Consider the following 25,490-nt stretch of genomic DNA (forward strand, 5'->3'; position numbering starts at 1 on the left):
CAAATCAGATTGCCAGCAGACATAACCTCTTTGCATTGCTACAACAGAGACTTCATTTGATTAATCAAATAGCTCTGAATCACTGAATTGTCTCCAGAATAGCTGTCCCTGACAATACTGTGCAAATAACTGCTGATGTTTTATTGGCATTCTCAGCTTTCTAAATCTGTTACATTATCCTCCATGAAAACATTAAAATCTTATATCTAATTCAACAAGTATTCTGCATAAGGGCCACTGCATCTAATGTACATAGTCTTTAATCCACATTCTACTCTTGGCTTTGAAAATGAGTGTTAACTTTAAGATGTTTTTTCTCTATACCTCAGTTTGCCCTCTAGTGAAATAGCAATAACGATATTTATTCTAAACTCACTTAAAATTTATATAAACTATATAAAAAATATTTTAAAAATATTTTATTGTAAGGAGCTATGCAACATTATATCCCATATAAGTATGTTTGCCCATTCTGTTTTAAATATTTCTCATTGATACAGAATTAAATGGATTGTTTTGGGAAACAGGAAAGCTTTATAGTTTAAGATTCCAAACCCAAATATGCTAATTAAGCCTACATAGTTAATACAAACTTTTATTAAGACAGCACAAGCTAGTGACATGCAACAGACCTATGACTCCATAAAAAATTATGGTTACTCTGCTGGAGCGTTTGCACATGCTCCTGTGAAATAAATTAAAGGTGAAAACCAGTAAGCCTGCAGTAAGGGCAAGAGAGAAGAAAAAGTTACGAATACCCTTGTAACTTTGGTTAGACAATAGGAAGGGAAGCCAAAGCACCTTAAAGAAATGGAAAAACTAAGTCCGCAGACTCAGCAAAAAAAGCAGGAGTCACAAAACTTTCATCAATAGGTTTCTAAAAAGCGACAGTTCCCAAGCCCCAGAAAAAAAACTTCAAAGATCAACAGGAATCATGAACAGAAGGCTTCAGGGGAAGCAATAAAAACAGTGCAGGAAGCAAGTACCTTTTTTCCCCCTGGGCTTTCTTAAATACTGCAGTTCCCCAAACGAGGGCTGCTGTAAGTACTGATGCAACCAGCTGGTTCACCCTGAAGAGCACTATGTAACTAGCCCACAGATAAAGACTCCGTTGAACCTACCCAGACACTTGCTTTCCAGGAAAACATAGTCACAATTAAAATGGTCAGTTCTTCAGTATTGTGTCAAATATCTACATCAACTGAGAAACCTCAGCGAGCCCACAATGACTCTGTTAAAGTGCAGATTGGTTAGATTACATTATTTCTCACTTTCCATGTCACACAATCTGTTTCTTCCTATGATTCAGAGAACTGAGAGATGGACCTTCTGGTATGATCCTAGTCTAAGCCCACCATATTGTTTTGGTAAGCTTCTTAACGAATACTTCTGTATATTAAACTGAATATTTTCAGTATTCCTCGGAATAGTGAAACAGGTTACAAGCATTCAGTGTTACATGCAGCCTCCCTTCATTCACCATGTGATAAGACAATGCACTAAATCACTCACAGGATTACTGACAATGTACTTTTGCAATTTTTATGTATTAACATTAAAAAAGTATGTTAGTACTTGCATCAGTTACTTATGATTTGTGCTAGATTTTCCTTGCTGAAATTTTTTGTATTTATTTCATTTTGAACCATAGTGTTTGTATTCAATGGTAATTGCTTAAAGAGTTGCAGACCAGTTGGTGATATCTTTTCAAATATTTGGCTGAGACTGAAGCCTCAGTACAAGTGGAAAAAAAAAAAATACTTGTTTGTTTTAGAAATAAAAAGTGTGGATCTCTTTGTTATTACGCTGGTAAAAATATGAGTCATTTCCCCAGAGAAAAGGAAGAAAAAGGAGAGGTAAAGAGTACACCAGAGTTTTAAGGAAGAGGTACAAGACCCTCTGCACACCTCTAGAGGTAGCAAGCCTTTCTACATTAGCAATCTTGGCTCAAAACAGGGATGTGGTCAAAAGTGAAACTTCCTTTAGACTCTCAACTGGGCTTTTGCCCGGCATGCAGATTAGCATAATACACTGTTGGTGCTAAAAAAAATAAAAAAATAAAAAAATAAAAAAAATCCTCAACTCACAACAGCAGGAGTACTGAAGTCAGAATGGAGTTGCTTGAAAGAAATGAATGAGGAAGTCTGAACACTGCATTTATTTGGGGTTGGTTTTATTAACAGGAAAGATGTATCCCATCATAAACTTGTATTCAGTCCAAGCATCTATCACCTGACTTTGTAAATGATGTTACATTGCTTGGAGGTGATTCTCACAGCCTAAGCTTAAAATAAGAAGTTTCAACTCAATTGAAATGCAAAGACAAAATACTGCATTCCTTTCCCAGCTGAGCTTTTATTTAATGTGCCAGTTAAGAAGCTTGCTCTACTTTACTGGATCAGAGTCAACACCATTTGTTCAAGAAACTCTGAGATAAGGGGAAAACAGGTCTTAATCAGGCAAAATTCTCAATAAAACAAATGGGCATTTTGCCCAAGTATGTTCTGCAGAATTTTTCACAATATTTTTGCCTCAGCTAAGTCTTCAAAAAAAGACAGCTGCTTTCATACCTGTATTTTAAGACAGCTACCCTAATCTGGAAGAGAGTAAAACCAAACTTCTCCCTTTCTGATGTTTGTTTTTATTAAGCTTTAATCAACTGGGAATCCCCTAAAAAAAATTCACACAGCAAGTTGGAGCAGCATAGTGCGAAGCTCTGTTGGGTTTGGATTAGGTATAATGCATCTCACCATTGCATTAAACTACCTCAAAATAGCACAGAACCGTGGACAAGAAACATGATTCTTTTGTCTCTGTACTTGCAAAATAATGACATCTATTTTATAACTGTACAAATGCCTGTTACAGGCACACACAGTGCTAACAACTACACTCAGAAGTATGTTATTACTTAAAACAGTGGATGTAGCCTGATTTGTGTATTCAGCTGTTTTCATCAGTATATGCCTCAATTTATTTCTATAAATTTCATGCTGTCCTGCTGTTCTTAATATGTTACAGTATCACAGTATTAAAAACTGAAACTGAGTTTACATAGCTTGGAAATCGCATTCTGGAAATGTTTACTTTTAGACAATACCTAAAAAATGCTGTCCATGCGCGTAAGTAGCTCAAAAGTGGGCCATGACAGAAAGTGTCCATGCAATATCAGAAATAATTTCAATGTGCTTAAAACCACTTGCTGCAGGTCACCCTATGAACAAAGGAAACCAAGGAGTCAGAGCTACATATTAGGTACACAGCTATAGTAAGGCAGCTACATAGAGCATCAGACAGGCAATTTAATGGTTAAACCAGTAATTGTGGAGAGGCACTGAGCTCTAGCCTCCCTAATTCTTGCTATTTAAAGTGAATTAATGTTTAATTTTAAAAAACAGAAATTATTCAAGAAGCTTCAAGAGAAGGATGGGTATCACAGGAAAGAAAAAAGTCTTAGAGATCTCTGAGTCTCCTGCAGACTGTTGCTTGTGGGAGGAAGAGGGATTACCGCATAGACATGAGGAGACAGATTCAACTCTTGATTACAAGCAAAACCATCACTGAAATAGCTGTAATTTCACAAATATAAAATTAATGGATGTGAAATCAGGACTGAGCTCAGATAGCCTTTACACAGAGATTACTATGTGCAGCTCTAACCTCAACACAAAAAAATTAACTTGGGAGTAAATAATACTAGCATCTTCTTGGCCTCTTTCCATGACTATAAAATGTCATTAGTGTAAATGTGACTCAGACTTGGGATCCTTGGTCACTTTTGCAGCCAAGAGCCTAGTACATGAAATCTCCTTGGCTCTGGTAAAACACTAGTGCTAAATTCTGGGAAATGATAACACTGATTCATCTCAAAACAGTCTATATATAACAGCAAGACTAGGCACACATAAAATTATGCACTGTCTTGCCTCAAGGTTAGCAACATATTCCTAGTAGAAGGAAAAATGTTATTTTCATTCCCTGCAATCATGTGATAAATAGCTGTAGGGCAGATTCAGCAAGATCTCGAAGGTTGTGATTTTACAATATAATGAATGTATGTCTAGTTCTTTGCCACCTGAAAAAGCAGCGAAACAAAGCAGGACTTGTCAGCATTTTGCTTATGGCAGAAATCAGACATTGTCCAGAACCCTTTACAAGACAACACTGCTACTTTCTTAACTGGTTTGATTATAACATTGACTCCAATACTTCAACAGCTCAGCTCTCCAGCATATGGCATAATTGGAAGCAGCAGCCAGCATGTATCACATGTGAATGGGAAATGCCTCCCACTGAGTAACTACTGACTGTGAACCAAATATGTGGTCTTGCAGGTAGGTTTGTGGGCGAAAATATGTAGGGGGAAAAAAAAGTATATTGAAAATGAGAGGAACGTTAGATGGGTGGAGCATCTGTGCAGGATATGAGGCAAACAACTTACCTAGAAAGTTCAGAAGTAGAAAGCACAAAAGTAATTCAGTTTAGATCAAAAATGAAGGAGATGAGACAACAGTAAAGGAGCATTTTAAGAGGTATAAGCCAACTGTTTATCCAGGTTCCTTACCTAAAATAAACAGCAAATCTTAAATCTGGTTTTAAAGGGATGGTAACCCTTCGGCTGACAGCAACCCAAACCTATGGACATTTTCAGGAGACACTTTAACAAAGGTGGAGACATACGCTGAGAAGTGCATTTTTAGGAGCAGGCAGACTTAAATTACAACACAAAAAAACTGGAGAAGGCAACTCATGCTCAGGCCTGCTCACCTCACTTGCAAATGAGCTGGCATTTGTTCCTATTCTACTCACTTATTGCCAACATGGAGTAACCTGTGGATGAAATGCTTTATTCTGACCATGCTTCCTATAAAATACTGTGGTTTACTTAAGTAAAAATCGAATACAGGCACATCTGTACCGTCATGACTTAATGGCCTATGTTGAATTAATGTTTTGATTTTGATGCTTCATATTACTCCTTTTTGGGGGGGATGACTGAGTTATAACCATCGTGTGCAGCTGCAGGCATTGATGCAATTGTGCGTAATGCAAAACGGTAGCACCAATATTGAAGAAGGTATGAAAATGCATTGGAATTATACCAGACAGTAATGAAATCCTGGCAGGAACTTTTAGGGACATCACTGCTAGAATTACCAAGGATATATGTGAAAGTCCAACAAGGACATTAATTCAGCCACAGAACCAGACTGTAAAGTTTTGCCAGACAGTAGGGCAGAGATTCATTTTGCATCACTTTTGAAACACAGAAGGACCTAGAATAAGTATGCATGTAATCCATATCCTCAGAGGCATCCTGACATTGCAAGATAGTGTAACATGATTTTACACTGAAGTAGGTAATACAGTGTAAAATCCTGCTAATGAAAAGGTATTGTAGTTTCACCTGTACATAGCCAGTTGTGATCAACCCCAGGTGTATTGTTCGAGGCTGACCTCAACCAGCTACATCAAGGTATGAAATACCTGCTTCTTGTCTCCACAAGGATTTCACATTTAGACAGATACCTCACAACAGCAATCTTGATGTAAAATGCACCTTTTTTTCCAGAGAAGATGAGCCTTAACAAAAATGAGAAAAAGGCACACCATGTTTAAAGAGTAGTGAGTGTACAACACAGTCCAAACATACATGAGATCAAGTCTACCTCAGTCAATTGAGTTGTGCAGAATAACAAAAAAACCTAAATTTCTCCCTTTGTATTTTAAAAGATTTCTAAGAGCAGCAAAATTTACAGGAGAAAATGTCAAATAAACTGGCTTCACATATATAAAAAGTCATGTGAAATTTTTGTATTTACAAGATTGCATCTTCTGGTGCAAGTGTTAATGCACTTTGCGAAGTTACTATGCCATGGCTTATAAGCTTCAGCTGGATGCGGTGGCAGTTCAAATTTCATGACAGAATGCTAACTTATCTTTGCTGTTGAAAAAACTAATGAGGTGGTAAATAGTTGCAGAGCGGTTACATGCAGTGATATGCAGGTTTTGCAGGTTTCTCATTATCTGTGTAACTGTATACATGTAAAAGTAATGAAAACCCCAAACAGGCAGCAAAAGCTTAAGGCTTTAAAACTGGAATAGATTTGACTTACTGTTTTCTAACATAAATATGAAAAATCGAAGCAATATCAAAAAAAGCCCCTTGATATTTCAGCCAGGGTTTTCTGCTACGTCTAAGGTCTCATAGGCAGCACTTAGGTGAAGATCACAATTAAGCTAACATAGCCAATTTATTCTCATGCTGGTTTTATTCTAATCGAGGCAATGGCATAATGTTAGGCAGTCTTGAGGATTCTCTTTTTTATGCTTGTTGCCTGTGTCTTTAATTGAAGGTGCTATCACAGCATCCCTATCAGCCTTCAAATGTCATGAGCAAGCAGCAGCACACAGTGCAGAGGGCTCTCCTGACCCCCAACTATCTTTACCGAGGACAGCAGGAAGTAAGATATAACACTTTCAATAGCTAGAGGCTTCCCGAAATGAACTTCAACAATACTGAATACAAACTAGGCTTGTATTTAGCACTAGGACATGAAAATGTTAAAAAATACCAAATGCAAGAGAGTGAATGCAGAATGTTTTTTCATGTGGTCACCACTGATCCAAAGAATGAATGCTCTGAAATCGGGAGTTACTTCTGTGGCATATTTTATGACAGATGAAAATCATAAATGGCAACAAGAAGTACTTTGTCTGGAGCTGATCTGCACCATCTATAAAGCGTCTTAGTAGGCATTGCATGAAACCACTCTGCTGAAAAGTGCTCAGCATGCTGCTTTAAACAAGCAGACTCAAGGATCACTGACATTCTGTATATCACAGCAGCACTGCCAGCTTTCTTATTAAAAGAGTAAGTTTTCCTACAAGTCCAGACATCCACACTAAGCTTTTAACCATTTTGAAATGTAAAGATACATTAACGTTTTCATCTCTCATCCCAATCTCCCTTTCAAATTGCTGCATTCAAGAAGCACTATCCAGTTATTGAGTTGCAATCTCCACTGTTCTGCTTTGTGATTTACATTTTTTTACTATTGTTTTCAGAATCAATTTTCTATCATAAGTCTCAGCAAGATACCACACCTATTACACATTGTGAATGCATTATGCCATCTGTGAGAAAAGTATGAACAGTCATAAAAAAAAGCAAGCAAGCAAAACATATATTAAAGAATTATTTTGTCTTCTTGTTTTAACTACGACAGATACAGGACGGCTACAAAAATAGCTGGTGAAATCCAGCAGGCTAGCTCATACCACAATATTGTCCGGTACTCCAGCAGCTGTAGGTGAAGATAATACAGTGGGGTTTGTTATGTATGTCTATAATACAGATGTTGACTGTTCTGAAGGGAAATGATTCATGCCAGCCATTATACCGTACGAAACTAGTTTCACTCCTCCCTAATGCACATCTAGGATGCCTATGTAATATCAATTACAAGGAAATTACAAGGATTTGGTCCATATTAAAATACAGGTGCATTATACTACAAAACCAGCCGCATGTGTTCATCCTATACCTGCTTCTAGTACTCACAAGTCCACTAAATTAAACATACTTCAGATTTTGACATGCAATTTAGGGCATGCAACTTACTCCCTCTGTTCCAATTATAACCAGACAGAGCTGTCCTAGCTAACACCTTTGCAAATCCACAGTTACGAAGTTAGGCCCTAGTTTCTCCTCTGCCAAACCTTCAGCTCAGTTTTGCAATCCAAATCTAGTAAGCCACCAAGCTACAGAGGAAAAATGTGTGATACATAATGCAGGAATGGATTTTCTCCTCTGATTTGTATTAATAACTATAAATCATTCTGATTAGATTCTATTAAATCTACTGGAACAAGTCAAAGCAACTATCTATCTAGTTTAGAAAGTGTTTTACTTCCCATATTATGCTTCTATCCAGATATGCTTCCAAATGCTTCAAATCTTTGAAACTTAATGAAGCTAGTTGGTTCATTAGAAATCCTTACCTAGAGCAATGAGTGGTTACGAGTTAGGTGTGCTACAACAGATCGCAACAACATGTGCCACTTCTTTCCTGTGATAGTATTCATTTGACAATAAATCTCATGTTTCTAATATGTGCATACATATGTTGTACGAAAAGAAGTGAGCTCAGAGAACAGAGGAGAAGATTAAAAGGAGAAACAAGAAAGGACAGTGACAGTATCTCATAAAAGAAAGAGATGTATTCAAGCATAGCCAATCAACACTATTTTGGTATCATTTATAGTGGAAGCTTGAAGACTAAAATACTCCACAAGCCATTAGTTTCTTGGTACTCTGTGATGGATTAGAATATTTCTTAATCAACAGTTAAAAGCACAGAAGAAGACCAAAGCCTAAATTTGAGCAAAGCTGAGTAATACTGAAATCTGGGGATGATCAGCAGGGATGCTATTAATAGACACATCACAGAACCACAGAAGTGCATCAGTTTCTTAAATTATTGAAAAGCACCTACCGTTTTGACAATTTCTTAGTCCAGAATTTGAAAAACCACATTAAGAAACAAACGTTCTGATTCATCATCATGGAAGCAGATTAAAAAACCAAAAATATTACAAGATTCAAATCACTTGCTATGGTTCTGGACCACCCCTTGGCCTGGAGGCACTTTGAAAACCTATACATCCCACCCAGAAGTGGTCCTGCTTTACTAGTTAAACATTACGGACTGCAAGAGATTTGTTGCAATGAATTAATTCTATAGCAAAAATTAAGAAAGACCAAAGCAAGTGTATTTTCATCTCATTCACACGAGATTGATATTCACACAATTCATAGCAATAGTCACCTACAGCTTCATTGGCCACCTGGACTGTACCAGTACTTTCAGAAGGATGGCCATCAGAAGTCAAGACAAACAGGACTGGGGCAAACCAAGGGCAGCTTCCCTTCGCTATATCCATGTTTCTCATCTGTCTCCACAGTATAGACAAGTATTGCCATCTTTAAGTCACTGCCGTTTGAGGGAAAAAAGAGGTTGTAAAATAAAAAGAAAATGCCAATCATAGTAGTGGATCACCTATCTCATCTCATTTTGTATTTCTGCTGATTGACAACCTGGTGCTCTTGTAGCATATAAAGGCAAAAAATATCAGGCATTCATTTCAAACTGAAATGTTTGACAGGTGTAACAGCTTTGTGAAACGAAACTGATGAAATCTCAAATAGGAAAGTCCATCTCCTGTACAGGGGAGAGATTAAATTTCAACAGGCAAGGTTTACTGTCCTTAGACAGATGCAGATTTCATTTCTTTTTTTTATTTATCTGGCAGTTGTTAAAAATACGGGAGATGACTAGGGCTTTGCTATTGGTGCACAGTCTACCTCCTGCTGCTGTGGATGCTGCAGACTTCAATGTGATCCATGTTTCAGGGTACTGCTGTCACAAACTGAAGGCAATTCCAAATTCTTTTACTGGTAACACTAGCACTTCACTGGTATTTTGACCTATATTTTTGAAATGGCGAAAGTGAAACAATCTGACAAGTAGCTGAAAATTCATACCGCTATAGACACATACCTAAAGCAGAGTGGTAAAAGAAGCATTTTTACACTATAATGCAAATGGCTAGATATGACCAAGGGTAGGGTAGAGATCAAAAGTTTATAACTTCCTTTTTCTCTACTCACATTCACAGAACGAGGTATCAGAGAATATGCAGCACTGAGGAAAAACAGAAATACCCAGAACAGCACCAAAACAAAATAACTGGTGCTTCATTGCACCATCTTACTAAAATAGACAGCTGTATGAATGGCCAGATAACAATTTAATAAAAGGTCAGTAAGTTGGTTTGGAAGCCTTTGAATGTGAGACATAATTTAAAGAATACTTTCCCAAAGTCAGTTGTGTACATTATACATTTTTTGTGCACATATACACTATTCAAATAATACCTTTATTTAAAGAAATACATACCCTTAAAACCCTTCTTTCCATTTCAGTGAGAAAACTGGACTGGATCACGCTTTTCACTGGTAAAGTGAAGAGTATGGATCAGATTGCATCACACTCCACTGGATCATACTCTTCACTGGTGTGGGATGCATCTCACCCAACAGTATCCATCAGCTTTGGCAACCAGTTTAATCAGAGAATTCTTTCTTTAGTGTAGTGTAAGTCATGAACCCAGTAAAGCAGATTAGATTTGACATACAATTAGAAGGTAGACAAAGTGAATCTTACCACAACGTCAACAGAAGCAAAATCAGGTACTGTGTGCATAGGTGCTACCGGTTAAGTATACTGTTGAAAATTATACAAATTATGCTTTTTTGATAATGTCATTTACAGAAATCAGGCTAGATCCACAGTCAGAAGTTGGGCATCTGAAGCAGCTATAATGTTCAGATATATTCGCTATATGTTGAAAGGAGAGGAACTGGCATAACAACAGTATTCCCAAAAACTGCCCCTCTGAATGGAAAGCTACTAAAACCAGGGGTTAAACATCACTCCCCTTCAGGCTCTGCCTCTTACTCTACATAGAAAAGAGTATTGTCTTAAACCAAAATTCACGAGTCTGCACCCTTTTCTGAGGTCCTGGACCTCTTCCTGTAAAACCAAACTTCTTTTAAAACTTTCTTCCAAAATGTACTGATGGGAGAAGATAGAGACTCACGTGAACCTCAGTGGCAGAAGTATTCCACCATGAAGTTCAGTAGCAAGTCCTTTATTTCCCTTAAGGAATCCAAGTGAACACTCCCTATAATAACCGTATATATATGTCATATATAGAAACATATGTATCCTACAGATGTCTTTACATCAGAAACACAATTGCCTCCATAACCTTAAGTGTTTTGAAGGAGCACAGATTATGAGACAGAATTCCGCACCTATCAGGTTTAGCCATTGAAGAGATGTAAATGCTAGCTATCAATCAACAAGAGGCTGTAACAATGGCTAAAAATACTCACAAAGGAAAGATGGTCTTCCTCTTACTTTTTCTGGTGTTTTAAAGGCTATATGACCATATAAGGCATAAGCTACAGTAGCTTATTTGATCAAAAATATTGTACAGGCAGATATTTAACAATTTTATACAATTAAAAAACAAATCACAGAATTTTCTTACTAGCAACACATGGAAGTCTAGGAGGTACTAAGAATATCCTGCAAAATTACAAATAAAAGAAGTTGTATTAACACTTTATTTGCCTGAAAGGAATGAAGGAGAATGGACAAATATCAATTTGAGGCTAATAACTGTTTTACAAATCAATATCAATAGCTAGCCTCTTTCAGTTATCAGCCAGTGAGAATATCCAATTTAATTTTCTGGAGTTGTGAGAGGCTGCTATTTTAAAATGCTCCCTAGAACTTGTTTCTGTGAACCTGGGGGGAGGAAACAAAGGAAGGAAGAAAAATGTGACAGATGATCCTCCACATTTTATCAAATTCAGCTCAAACTAAAATGTTTTTTACTCACTTGACTCCCAATAATTTTACATATTTTTTAGATTTTGGAAATATAATCTCAATATCATCCCATTGCTTTTGTAAAGAAGTTAACATCAAGAACTTTTTCATCAAGAAATCTGTGCAGTTAACACCAAGAAGAGCTGCAGATGTTGTAAATCAGCAGATTTTCCCCAGTTTGGATTCAGCTTCAAATTTTGAATTGTTACTCTAAGAAAGGGCTCCATATATTCCTCTTGTAGCAAGAAGTGTGCATATTCCAAAACAACATTCAAGTAATAATACCAATATTTGTGCTCAAAAAATTTAGTGTGGCATTTTACAAAAGAAATGGCAAACTTATATCAGCTCATAAGAAACTACAGACACTACACACCAGCAAATCCTGAGAAATTCTGAATTACTCACTTTTCCCTCTATACAACAGAAGATGCAGGACAACCCATGCCAAGACTTTAAGACAAATAAGAAAAAAAAATTAAACAAATTTAAACCAAATCTCCCTCACAACTCACTAGCTGCAAAAGAAACAAGAACAAACAAATAATGGGTAACTTTTGAGACTGGTACAATTTAGACACCTTAATATGACTACAAATCAGATTTTTAACCACCTTCCCTGTACTTTCACACATAATTGATGGTACATACAAAACCTGAAAACTAAATTGAGAATGCAGGCCAAATCTTCCCAAGATTTTAAAGTCCTTTTTTTTCCCCCAGTAAGATCAATACAAACTTAATATCAAAATTACAGTGGCCCCAATGCTTCCCTGCATCCGTAGGTCCTAGGAATAATCTACACATGGTTTTGTATGGCTACAACAATGTTGCTTTATCAAACAATTTTATTTATTATTTGAACTTTTCATAATTGCATGACCAATGTAATAGTGCAGTAATGGCAATTTAAGGTGTCTTCTGTCAGTAATGGCTATTTTTGTTTCCAGAGAAAGCTTATAGCTCACTGGAACACAATCCATTACAACTAAACAATTGCAACTGTATTAGAAGGAACTTTTTTTATTGTATTTTAATTTTAAAGGAACAGTCAAGATGATATGCATTTTGCGTCTAGACAAGCACTTAAAATCTCAGTTAGGAAAGATGCTGAAGTCCCTCATGCTGCAAATGTCTTACTGAAAGACGCCAATGGAAACAAACAAAAGATGCTGCCCTCCCCCCATACTTCAGTAAAATATGATAGCATCCATTCATTTCTTATCTACAGCCTGGGAAATATATTTCCAGTCAATGGAATTTTATCTCATGTAAATGAGAAATGAACTGATTAAATGCCCACATTGGTCTATTGGGATAAATAATTTTACATATGTTCCACCACAGGATGGTAAGTCAAAGCAGTAATAAAAGAAGAGGAAAGTAATAAATGATTTTGTGTGGTTTTCCTTCAGTGAAGACATGGACATTACAGAATATATGTGAGACAGCTGTACTTGAGTAGCAACTGAGGAAACTTCCGAGTGTAGATTTTACAGACCACCATGATATTTTGTGGGAGAAGTAACATCAAAAATTGAGGTATCACCTGTAACTCCTGTTAGATCTTTCACAACACGCTATGTCCATTTTGTCAGTTATATTCTGTATATTCAGTGCAATTAAATGGTAGAGTAAGAAAATACAGCATCTCCTGAAATAAATGAAACTTGAACTCAGCTATTCTTGAACTGAATTTACCTAGATGAGGATTGGTCCCTCAGGTATTATGTATCTGCCCTCGTAAAGAATATGTATAGATGAGCAGTTCTATTGTGTAAGTATGAACCCTAGCACTGATGAAGCAATCTTACTTAAGACTTGAAACCTGCACTTCAGACAGGTAGACTATGCCCGTAAAGACTTGCTGAATATAAATGGGTCACAGTTTTCATATCTTTAACATCTGTTGTTTATACCCAAGAAAACACATCAGGGGCAAGAAAATTAATTCCCCAATTGCTGTCAACCGAGTTAGGGAACAGCAATAAACAGCTTACTGTAAGCCTCTAGCTACAATAAAATTGCTGTCAATAAAGTGTGGCTGATATGGTTTTGCTGTGCGAGTCTCTTTGGAAGTGAAAATCTGAAATGGAAACTAAAAAAATCCTCCCTTGTTCATATATACAAAAGAACATTATCACAAAATTTCAATAGCATTAAATTCTCAAGATCCAGTTCTCACTCCCATATGTGGCACAAATTTATTAGCATTTGTGAAATTTTGGCTTTGCACATTTAGGACAGATGAGACTCTAGTGATCCTGAGAAAAATCTTTTGCATGGGAAACATTTAAAGAGAAAGGAAGCTTGCTAAGCTTTTACTGTCTGTATCTGTATACACAAAATGTTCCCTTCGCTAGTTTAGCATTTCTACTGTCACTATACAAAATGGTATTATAGCTTAGGGTTATGTTCAGATTTCCATTATAACCCCACGTTTTCACATGCTCTTAACTTTCTGAAAAATTCTTCTTTTCAGCTGAAATTTTCCATGCTTGGTCTCAGCTCAAAGATGAATTTCTTTAGACAGTTAAGCAAAATCTGTTAACCTATTTTCCAGTTACACCAGGATAGAAAAAATACACTGTACATTTTTACCATTTCTAATATTTTCAGTATAGATATATAAATACACATAACTAGAAAACAACTGAATTTTACATGCAGACATTTTTCCAGATGACTAGTCCTCATCCAAGAAGAATACCCATGCAAAGACATAAAACAAATTAAGCATAAAAAAAAATAAAAATGGAAGTGTACTTTTTTATACTAAGCAGTAAAATAAGGCCACTGAAAATAATACCACAGACAGAATTATGGAATGCTATGGTTACAGAATTTTAATATGCGCAGGTGACGTAGACTCTGCACTGCTGTTCCAATGCAGATTTCCATCAACTTATGCACCTTGAAATTGCCACTCTCAGCATATCAAATTAAGAGTCATTAATGTTTTCAGCTTTTCTTTTCTCTTACATAAAACCCAAAGTTACAATTTTAAACACTCTAGAGTAAGATAACATCAATTACATTTCCCACAGAAAGCTTAAGTGATGTGTATTGATCAGTGGGAGCCTGGCTACTCATTCCTTGATCAGGCAAGAAGTCCATTGACTGAAAAAGGAGTAAAGCAAGCTCCACAGAGCTTATGTTATTGACTGTATGATTAAAAATATACCGTAGTACGGAATGCATTTAATGTGTCAGTCAAGCCCCAGATCCTTAATTTCTGCCACGAGAACACAGAAACAAAAGGACAGTGTTAACAAATATTGAGTTTTTCTGAATCTGGTAGAACTGTGAACATTTCCAAAATTTTTAAATTATCATCTTGATTCAGAAAAGTGCTTAGAGTGTGCTTACGGCTGTCTTTCTTGAAGACAACATTTGAAATCATTTGGACTTTAAGGATCTGCTTCAGTCTCACCACTTTAAATGAAAGTTAAGCACGTGCCTAAATGCTACTTGATTAGGAATGAAGGCTGAAGGTTTTGCTCATAACCCATACTGATACATATTTTAAACCTGTGTAATTTGTCACTGCTGTACTTCAAATCTGATTAAATGAAGTTGTTATAATTTAAAACTGGGATAACCACGGTAAATTGGCCCTAATTTCTTTTATTATTTAATCTATTGTTAATTTAATGACATTGAGTAGGAGTTTTTTCTGTTTGTTTGGTTTTTATAAGAGGCCTTTCACATAGAATAATACAACACGTCGTCTTCTACTGTATTTCTATGTAGCTGTTTGGTGTAATGACTTACTAATTTGAAGTGCATTTTAAAGTTCAATCAAATACTGAAAAGAACACTGATTGAGAAGCCTGCATAGATTTCAGTATTCTTTATGAGTCAGAACACTGATTTTGGAAGCTTAGCTATATAAGCTGGTGGTGTGCAACATCATTTCCATACTCCTAATTATGTGAATTAGCATTTAGAACAATCCCAAGTTCAAGTATTCAAAAATGCTCTTTTCAGAGCATCCACCAGGTTTACTGCAAGATAGGCACTTGAAGGAGGCTTTGGTTTTCATACTGGGTCCTTCTGAAACATCAGCTTGTGCAATTCAAAGGGACATGAGAAGACTTAACCACAGAATTTCCACTAAATTTATTGACGATTGCACAGAAATGGCCCAGCAAAGAAATATTAAGAAAATTGTATTGAACAATCTATTTTTGAATTCTAAAAGCCTTCTGAGTTAGGACCCAGTTCTAACAGATTTCTAGGGCCAAGCTCCCATTAAAAGCAACGGGATTTTGCTCGAATGAAGTCCAAGTGTGGACTCCAGGTCTCAGCGCTCTATTTAATATTAATGTATCCACACGATAATTTGCATGTGTATTTACCTTGGACTGAAAGAAACTGTAAGTAAAAATGGAGGATGCTAGTATTTCTTAGATCTATATTCATCCTACATGTCTTCTTTTCCTAATGTAACATCCTCCACAATTCCCGCAACCTTTGCAAACCACATAAAAAAAATTGTCGAATATGTAGGCGACTTAATACAACTTCTAACATTAGAAACCGAAAAATTAATTACGCTAAACCTCAAGAAAACGGTATTGTGGCACAGAACTAAGTATTTCTTCCTAAAGGAATTTAAAAGAATGTTTTTCAGATACTGTAGCATTAGCACACACTACTATTCAATAAGATTTTTAAGTCTGAATGCTTTGCTTAAAAGCCATACTCTATCACAAATCTAAAAAAAGACCTATGAAAGTTATTTAACCCCTGTGCCAATGAATACGAGCTAAAACGCATCCTCATCTCAGGACTTACAGATAGAATAATAGGAATGCTGCTAATGATGACTCCTCCAGCCAAAAGTGACAAGGGGACATAAAAAGGTTATGTATGTCCTGTAACCTTATTGGGGAAAAAAAAGAAAGACACTGTCTCCTTCATCACAGAATAAAAATACACAAACTCAGTACAGACAACTGCCTACATAAGAAAGAGTTATATATTAAATTACATATAATATTACAGCTTTTGCAGGGAGAAATCCAAATCATACGATACAAGCACCTCCTGACTTCAAAAAGGGTAAAATAAGACTTCAGTGGGATTTGAATCAGATCCATATACAGGTATAATGACTGATATTATCAATAAACCAAAACCAGTGTATTCAATGTCATGAACACAGGTAACTGAAAATACTAATACTACCAGTAGGTTTTGTTTGGGTTGGGGGGGGTGGGGGTGGGGGGGCGGTTTCTTTTTCCTGTGTTCAATGTCACTGTGCAGAGCTTGCACATTCTGTTGGGTAAATAATTTTGGGGGGTCTTAACTGCCTCTAGATACTGTGGGGGATTAAGTCTGAGTTTCCTAATTGAGTTTGGAAAGCTAATTTAAATTAGATTAACAAAATCTCAGAACAGAAAAGGAATGTGTGGGTTGGGGGTGTTACGTTTTGTAACTAAAACTGGGGAGAAAACTTCTGCCGAGTAACCACAGATCATGCAGAACTCATTCTAAAAATTTGTTGGGGTTTTTTCCACATTGCTTCTTTTTTTAACTTCTGCTGACAGTATCTGTATGGTGCTGCGTAACAGCCTGAAGACAGCTCTGGGAGTATACCTTTCTTTAAAGTCTTTAGAAAGGTTAAAGTTTTGTGTGAGTCTTCTGAGACATTTTCAGTGTCCGGTTGTAGGTATGAGTTGTTTTAAAGCAGTTACTTTAGCAGAACTGCCTCAAAAGCGCTTGTTTCATTCTTAGCATCTTGTTAGTGTGACACCTTACAGACACCCAAAGTCAAGACACAGTTCTGGGAACATCACATTCCTCTCAGATAAGGCTAATGCAAGAGCAGGAGGACGACTTTATCCTAAACTTGGCTACTGTCAAAATCTTTTTGCAAAGACAAGCCTAAATGTGTCTCACTTGATTCTCTGGGATTCATATCCCTAATAAATTCAGACAAATAACCATCACTCAGAGAGCACAGCGCCAGCGGGAATACAAACGCGACTCCTAACACCTACCGAGTCGGTGCAGCGAAAGCGAAGCGCCAAGGAAGCTGCCTTGCAAACACACAAAACTTAACTACTGACCACTCCAGTGCAACTATCCTTAAATAAAAGGTTCTTTGGCTGTAGGATCAGCTCGAGCCTTCCCTCCCCCCCGCTTCCCCGAGCTGCTGCAGGGCTGGCGGCGGGCCAGCGCAGGCGCCACGGTACCGTAGTGCCACCTACAGGCTGCGCCGGCGCCGGGTGCCACGCCGCGGCGGCGGCAGAAGAAAAGCACCAATAAAATAAATTAGACAGCGCCGCATTTAAATCTTTATTAGCAAGGAATTATTAGACCTAAGAAAAACTAATGCTGGATTTGGTTGAAATATGAGATTCTCAGCCTCCTAATCCCTCTTCATATGGCGTATTTCACAGTTTAAAATGAGTTATGACAGATCACTTATGCAGTACTAAGATGAGAAAATATTTACAATGGGATGACTTTTTTTTTTTTTCTGCATAATTCAGATGTATTCAGAGAACGCATTCCTTTCAAAAGTATGCTTTGGCCATTTTTTAAAGTATGCAACAAACTTTCTATGCAATACCAACTTTCATCTATTACAATAACGTAATTTTAAACTCAAAACAGAGGAAGACTTCCGTATGGCTTATTTATATCCTATCAACAAACCACGTGCTTCACAGATGGAGTAGCTTGGAAATTTGGCTGTCTTTGTTAGGGAATAAAATTAACCCCTTTAGTAACACTAACTTAGCAATGTTCCAAATCAGCTTGAACCGTAAAAGAAATTCAAGCCAACTCACTTTGAAATTTCAAACTGAATGTACATATCCCTTCAATCTTGAAACAGTCAGATTTTCTGACTGAAATTTAGCACATAAGGAAAGAGGTTTTGTTCTTCAATAACTTTTGTATTTGAAGAAATACTGGGGAGAAAAAAAAAAGTTTTTCTTTTTTTCAGTTTTCTTTATGCACATGTATATGCACTTGCACAGACGTGTAACAGTCCTTTAACAATCAGTATTATTCAAAACTCAAAGTATCGGTGGCATTTCACAAATGCATGATTAAGCCCCAGGTAAATGATAAAGGGGCCAAGTGTTTTTTTTTATTTCTTTTTGTTTTAGGTTTTGGCTTTTTTTTTTTTTGTTCCCCCCGTAATGTAACTAAATCAGACTGAAACAAAAAACCCCACAATATAGTGGCACTTTTAATACTGGTTGATCGGGCACTTGTATGCAGTACTTATAGACCAGTAAAAGTGCTCGTTTACCTGTCTGGTGTGTAAGGGGCCCTTTGTCTTGAAGCCTCCTTGGGAACTGCACTCTGAGGCACTGAAGTGATCTGAACTAGTGGAAGAGCGTTTGGAAAGGGTGTCACAACCACCAACAAAGGTGTTGTCCAACGGGAGTTCCTGAATCACATGGTGCTTTTTCACTGAAACTGGAGTGTCAGGTTTGAGATGAAAAGCAGACTGCGGAGAGGCAGATTTGTAATGCTTGGCAAGATCAGGACTGTTAGGCTTAAAGGTTGTTGGTGGTGCTGTGCCCCAGTCAAATCTTCCTATACTTTGCTCCTCCAGCTCCGCTGGAAGGCTTATTGTCCCGTTGATAGGTTCATGAACTGCATCATCAGGTTTGGACTCCTCAATGGTCACAAAGTTCAAAAGAGAGCTCTTCGGAGATTTCCTTTTCTTCCTTTTCTTTTTCTTGTTTTGCTTGTTCTCCTGATTGGGAGACATCCACTCAGCACCTTGCTTGCTCCTCTGGGCGGCTTTGAATCTGGACGCATGTCGACAGCGAACGAGAACCGTGACAAATATCACCACTATGACAACCATGGCACCTGCCACAATAGCGATCATGATCGTGAGATAGTCCTCATTTTGGTAGGGTTGGCTACTGTCCCCTATGTTCCGGTCCAAAGGTGTTTCCATAGTCCTGCGTATCAAGTCATAAATATAAGAGGCATTTCCAGCAGTATCGTTTACATACAAAAATACAAGCACAAGAGTATGCAGGGATTTAGGATAACCCAAATCACTTATGTTGACAACTAAGCGATGCAGCCCCACATCATTAGGAGTTGGTTTTTCTTCCAGAGTAATATTACCTGTCACCGGATCAATCCGAAACAAACCCTTGTTATTTCCGCTTACAATCGTGTACTTCAGCTCGGCATTCATGCCAGTGTCTATATCGACAGCAAAGACTTCGGCTACCACCGATCCTGGAATTGCTGAGAGTGGCACTAGCTTAAAAGAAGTATTAGAAGGTGGGTAGATGACAACAGGGCTGTTATCATTAACATCCATGACGTTTATGGTTACTTTCGCTGTTGAAGAGCGAGGAGGTTGCCCTCCATCCACTGCCTTAACATCAAAGGTGTAGGAGCTCTGCTGTTCTCGATCAAAAGAAACATTGGACTTTATAACTCCAGAGTACGGATCCAGCACAAAGTTTTCATTGTCATTCAGGATGGAAAGGGTCACTGCTTTATTTTCCCCAGCATCCGCATCGGTCACTGTGATCACCCCCACCGTGCTATACTTTGGTAAGTTCTCCGATACGAAAAACTGGAAGTGATTATGAGTAAATTTGGGACTGTTGTCATTTTCATCCAACACAGTAACAATTACAGCTGCTTGACTCTGCAAAGGAGGGGTGCCATTGTCTCGGGCTGTAACAGTGAAAATGAAACGTTCCTGCTCTTCTCTGTCAAAAACTCTGGAGGCTGTCAAAACTCCTGTCTTTCGATCCAGATCGAAAAAGGAGGCATTAGGGCCAAGCTGATAAACAATGTCTGCATTTTTCCCACTGTCTTCATCTGTGGCACTAATAGTTGTTAAGTATAGACCATGTCGGTTGTTTTCAGAAACTGACAGCTCAATTACAGGCTGGCTGAAAATCGGAGGGTTGTCATTTTCATCCTCCAGTTTAACTCTTACCAGGGCAGTCTGGTTCAAACTGGGCTTGCCAGAATCAGAAGCAACAATTTTAAAGCTGAATTCTTTGGTGCCCTCATAGTCCAACAAGGAAGAGGTCTCTAACAAATACTGGTTGTCGTAAACCGCCTTCAAGTGGAAGGGGACCTCTCTCTCAATGAAACAGATCACTTTGCCGTTCACATCAGTGTCCTTATCTGAAACTGTAATTAGGGCAATCTTTGTATTGATGGGATCTTTCTCAGATAAGTACACTGTGCCATTGATGGGACTTATTATGTACCTGAGGTCTATGTTAGGAGGGTTATCGTTTACATCAGTGACATTGATGGTAACAGTTGCCCGGGCTGGTGTAGAGCTACCATCACTAGCCAGCACTGTCACTTTGTGAATAGCAGTCTCTTCTCGATCTAAGGACCTCTGAACTGTAATCAGCCCTGTGGTGTTGTTTAAAGCAAAAAATCTTTTGGTTGCAGGGGCGACCTGGGCACCAAAAATATATCTGATTTCTGCATTGCTTCCTATATCTGCATCCGTAGCATGAAGCTGAATTACAGAAGTGCCTACGGGGGCATTCTCTGGTATATGAACCTCTACTTGACTCTCTTTAAATACTGGCCTGTTATCATTGACATCACTTACTGTGACTTGCAGGATGGCTGTGCTGGATTTCTGGGGGGTACCTCCATCCTCCACTTTAATTTTCATCACGTAGGTGTCCTTTTGCTCTCTGTCCAAGTTCTGCTGCACTATCAGCTGAGGCCATTTCTCTCCTTCTGGAGTTTCTACAATATCCAGTCCAAAGACACTCTGCCCGTTTAGCAACTCGTAGTGCTGAACGCCGTTGAAACCTGTGTCAGGATCTGTTGCTGATGGGATTGGAAAGCGACTGTTGATCAGAGTGTTTTCTGGGATGGAGATATTGATGACAGGGGATGGAAACATAGGTGCATTGTCATTAGTATCCTTTACAATGATTTTTATTTTGATCAGCCTAAAAAAGTCATTGGGGAGAATCACCACTTCAAGTTCAAAGAAACACTCGTTTTCTTCTGCATAGGAAGCTCCAGCACAGAGTTTTTCTCTGTCTATTCTGTTAGATGTCGTAAAGATTTCCCCGGTGTTACTGGAGACTTTGACCAGAGGGGCATCCCCTGCTTTAGACACCAGTCTGTAGACAAGGCTGGCACTGGTCCCCGTGGCAGCATTGATATGAGAAATGTTCAGGTCCTTTGGTATGTTCCCTATGGGTACGTTTTCAGGCAGCTCCTCTCTAATAGTGTAAATAAGTTCTTGAGCTATAGCAGAATCCAGCCTTAAACAGGCAATCAAAGCGGCCAACAGGTAAAAATCCCTTAGGTTCATGATAATGTTTTTAGGCTCTTTTCCTGGATTTTAGGATTTAAAGGTTTCCAGAGAGGAATGATGCGCAATTTGCAAGAGGAGGCATGCATGGACTGCAGGATGCATTACATCTCATTTCTTATTTGGAGACAGCACTGTCAACACAATGATACAGAACAGCATTATTGGTTTTTTTTAGGCATGACAAATCCACGATCTCCAACTACTACTTGGTTTTGCAATGCACACATGCAGCAGTACAAATTCCTACTGCTCCCCTTTACAAGCAATCCCTCCGGACAAATGCACCAATATCTTTTCAGCTGCATTTGCACAGAGTGAGAATGGAAATAAGTATTTGCAGGATTAAGGGTAGCTACCGTTTCAACACGTACTTTCTGAAAAATTTCTTGGTACACTGTGTAATCCATAACATGCATTCCCCCTCTACCCTCCTCCACCCAGTCATTTGGTGCAAGTGAAAAATCTTCCCGCACTACTTCTGGATTCTAACTGCTATGTCAGCTGCCAAATGTAATTTGTTGTTTGCTTCCGTACATGTTTTTTAGCTGTTACTAACCAGATTTTTCTCTGCTCCTTGTGCCTTGCATCCCTCTCTATAGCTATCGTACTGGGAAATAACCACCCAGACATGCTGCTGCTGCAGCAGTCGTCACTGGCTACTTCACATCCCTGTTAACTGATGAGACAATAACAGGACTTACAGTTTCCTAGACTCTCAGCTCAATGTTTCCTCTCCAGATGTTGGATACTTCTTCTTCTGTGTAATAACCTTAAACTTTGTTTGTTTTTAAACACTGCCTAAATCAGGAGGCTGGAAATTCCAAATGCAACTTAGGAGCAGCCAGCATGTTTACAGATTGGGGAGGGGGGCGGGGGGAATAAATTTTCTGATGACGAGGGGAGGAAAAAAGGTGCAGCCTTTCCCCATTGATACTGATCTCCCTTCAGGATGTTATTAGCAGCTGCCACACATAAATACTGCAGACTAATAATGCAGGTGTAAAAAAAAAAAAAAAAAAAAAAAAGAAAAAAAAAGAAAACCCGACAGACACTTCTGTTTGCATGCTCTGCTAACCACGAATTACCCTGGTGCAAGGCTGCCAGCAGCACCTACAGTTTGGCAGAACCGGGCAGCCCCCAAGCACTAATCTTATCTGCATTAAGCTGCACGGTAGCTGATGCCCGTGATTACTTCCAGCAGAGTGATGCAGGTAGGGATGCAGAGACAGTGAGTAGGTGAGCCTTTGCTACCAACACCAACTGAATCCAAAACACCAATTCTTATTCTTTGCCTAGACAAACATACTGTGTGTTGGCTTTTTTCTTTCTTTCCTTCTTTCTCCCCCTTTAAATGAAATGCATCACAGTGTATGGGTAACTTTGCACTTACGTTGGTTGTCTACCTTTGACGATCTGCTGCAGCTAAGCAATGATCTGTTCCAGCAGATACAGCACAATGCATCTGGTAAACCACCAGTTTTGGAGAAATCAGCAGCAGCTAAATGCTTCCTCCTTGAGATATGTGTTGCTTCAGGGTGGCAAATTAGCAACTCCAGTGAACAAATTCACAGTTCTGTCGTTAGTCATCCTCTCCACGTTTCATTTCTATTAAGCGGCGATCCTTTGGGTGTTTAATGTGCACGCAACAACCCAAACAAACAGCAAGAAAAAAGCCGGTGCACTTCTTTAGACCGGGGGTATTTTCCACTCTGCACTGCACACAATTTCCATCCCTCTCTCAGCAGAGCAGAGGCAGCTACATGAAGTCTGCAACTTCTTACTGGAAATGACAAGAGTTGGTCTGGCGATGCTTCTCTCTCCTTCTTTAGCTCTGGGTTGATAGTTGCCCGTAAAAAAAAAAAATAAAAAAAATAAAAAAAAAAATCCTAATGGGTTATTGCTTTAGTGACGGGAGGAAGCGACGGCGCTTTCCCTCCTCCCTCCCAGCCTCTCTCCCTCACACACGCTCCCTCCTTCTCTCTCTCTCTGAACTGAAATTCTTGATATAACTCTCAATAAGCCCAGAGGGAGGGTGTGCGCGGCGCTAGGCCCCCCCTCCCGCCGCACCGCATTGGCCCGCGCCGGCGGGGGCGGTGGATGGCGGAGCGCGGCGCTGGCATTGGCCGCCGGGCACGTCGCTCCGCGGGCCGGCCGGGGGGCGGGGGCGGCGGGCGGCGCAGCGGCTCCGCGCCGCGCGGGGGGGTGGGGGGGGGGACGCGCGGGGCCGCGGCGAGGCGAAGGGGGCGGGGGGCGCGGGGGCTGGCGCAGCGGGCGGCGCGGCGGGGGCTCCGCGGTCGGGGGCGCAGCGCCCCGGAGCGGGGGGGGGGGGGCAGCCCAGCGGGGGGGCGCGGCGGGGGGCGCGGGGCCGCCAGAGAGGGGCATCGGGCTTGCGAGTGGCCTCGGGGTGCCCTGGAGAAATGAGCATGTGCTGTGGGCTCGCGTTGGGGGGGGGGGGGGTCGGGGGTTTCTTTTGTTTGTGTGCGCGGGGGGTGCCTGCGAGCGCGCCCCTGGCGCGGGGGTGCGGGGAGCCCCGGCGCGCAGCGCTGGTGGCCGCGCAGGGTGCGCAGCGTGCGCGGCCTGGCACGGGCTGCTGCCCGGCGCCGCGCGGTGCCGGAGGAAACACCCTGCCCCGGCCCTCAGCGCGGTTCGGCTTTATATTTAATACATGCCTTTTCATCTATAATTCACGCTGCTCAGACTCCAGCCCTGTCTCGGCTCCCATTTATGCCTGCACACCTTTCTCCTTCCCCTTCCCGAAGGGTCAGCCGAGATAGTTGCCGAAGGAGGGGGAGAGCTGCTCTGCTGGTTTGGGGTTTGTCTGCTTAAACATTGAACTGGAAAACATTCCTCTCTGTGGTTTGATAAATAATAAAAGTGATCGTTGCACCTTCCCCGTAAATGACACGGGTAGATTACCCAGCTAGCCACAAAGCAGCATCACATGCCTGGAAGATGGTGTAATAAAGTGCCAGTGTATGGCGATATGAGTGACCTCAAAAGTGTGACAAGAAGATGATTATAGTGCATTATATATAGTGCATTATATGTAGTGCCTTTTTCAACGTTTTCTGGAGCATGAATGAGCCTTCATTTGACTGTGCCTTTATTGCTAGCTTTTCTCAGCTTGAACTTGCAAGCCATATGACACAGTACCGATCCGATTTAGTATGCCCAGGTATGTGGCCACACTGGCTGCTGGTTTTGGTTAAGCCTTTCAAATATGTATGCACACAAAAAGCAAAGATGACATCAGCATTTGACTTTTTGTATATGCAGTACTACATCTAGATAATTTACACATTTTCAGTTCATAGCACTGGCCAGCTAAAGATGTGAGTTTCTACCTGGAAGATTTTACGTTTTCAGATGCAGGCTCCTACCTTTAGACTTCCATATGCACCTGCACATACGACACACTGTTAACTAATGGTGGAAGCTGCTTGTATCTGTCAGAGGTCAGTAATTTGCATGGCTTAGTGTTGTGTGGTACATACTGATAAATGTACATATCCTTGCTAGTCATATGGATGCAGGCACTGTACGCGGACATTGCGCATCCTATAATCCCGTGATGTGTAAAGATTAAACACTCTTTAGTTTTGCTGTGCTTTGTATTTGTGTCCGAAAGACCGCTGTTAACAGATACACACAGAAAAAAAAAAAAATTGATCCTGGTTTTGATGACATCAAGTAATGGTAGCAAACGGAACTGA

The 25,490-nt window shown here is 39.6% G+C and overlaps 1 protein-coding gene across 2 annotated transcripts in view; it reads right to left on the bottom strand.

Moving 5' to 3' along the window:
* The window catches only part of PCDH9 (protocadherin 9), a 182,141-nt gene extending 158,409 nt beyond the window's left edge, over positions 1-23,732 (bottom strand). The window contains exons 1-2 of one of the 2 annotated variants that reach the window (XM_056328865.1): positions 23,168-23,732; positions 18,739-21,908 (exon numbers count right to left, since the gene is read on the bottom strand). In XM_056328865.1, coding sequence (XP_056184840.1) covers positions 18,739-21,774 — 3,036 coding nt within the window. In that variant the 5' untranslated portion in view covers positions 21,775-21,908; positions 23,168-23,732. Of the gene's footprint in view, positions 1-16,803; positions 21,909-23,167 lie in introns of those variants that run through there. The other variant, XM_056328864.1, reaches the window with a different exon arrangement.
* Between the last annotated feature and the right edge of the window lie 1,758 nt (positions 23,733-25,490).

Source organism: Falco biarmicus, chromosome 2 (assembly GCF_023638135.1).
Source record: "Falco biarmicus isolate bFalBia1 chromosome 2, bFalBia1.pri, whole genome shotgun sequence".
NCBI classification, from domain to species: Eukaryota; Metazoa; Chordata; class Aves; order Falconiformes; family Falconidae; genus Falco; species Falco biarmicus.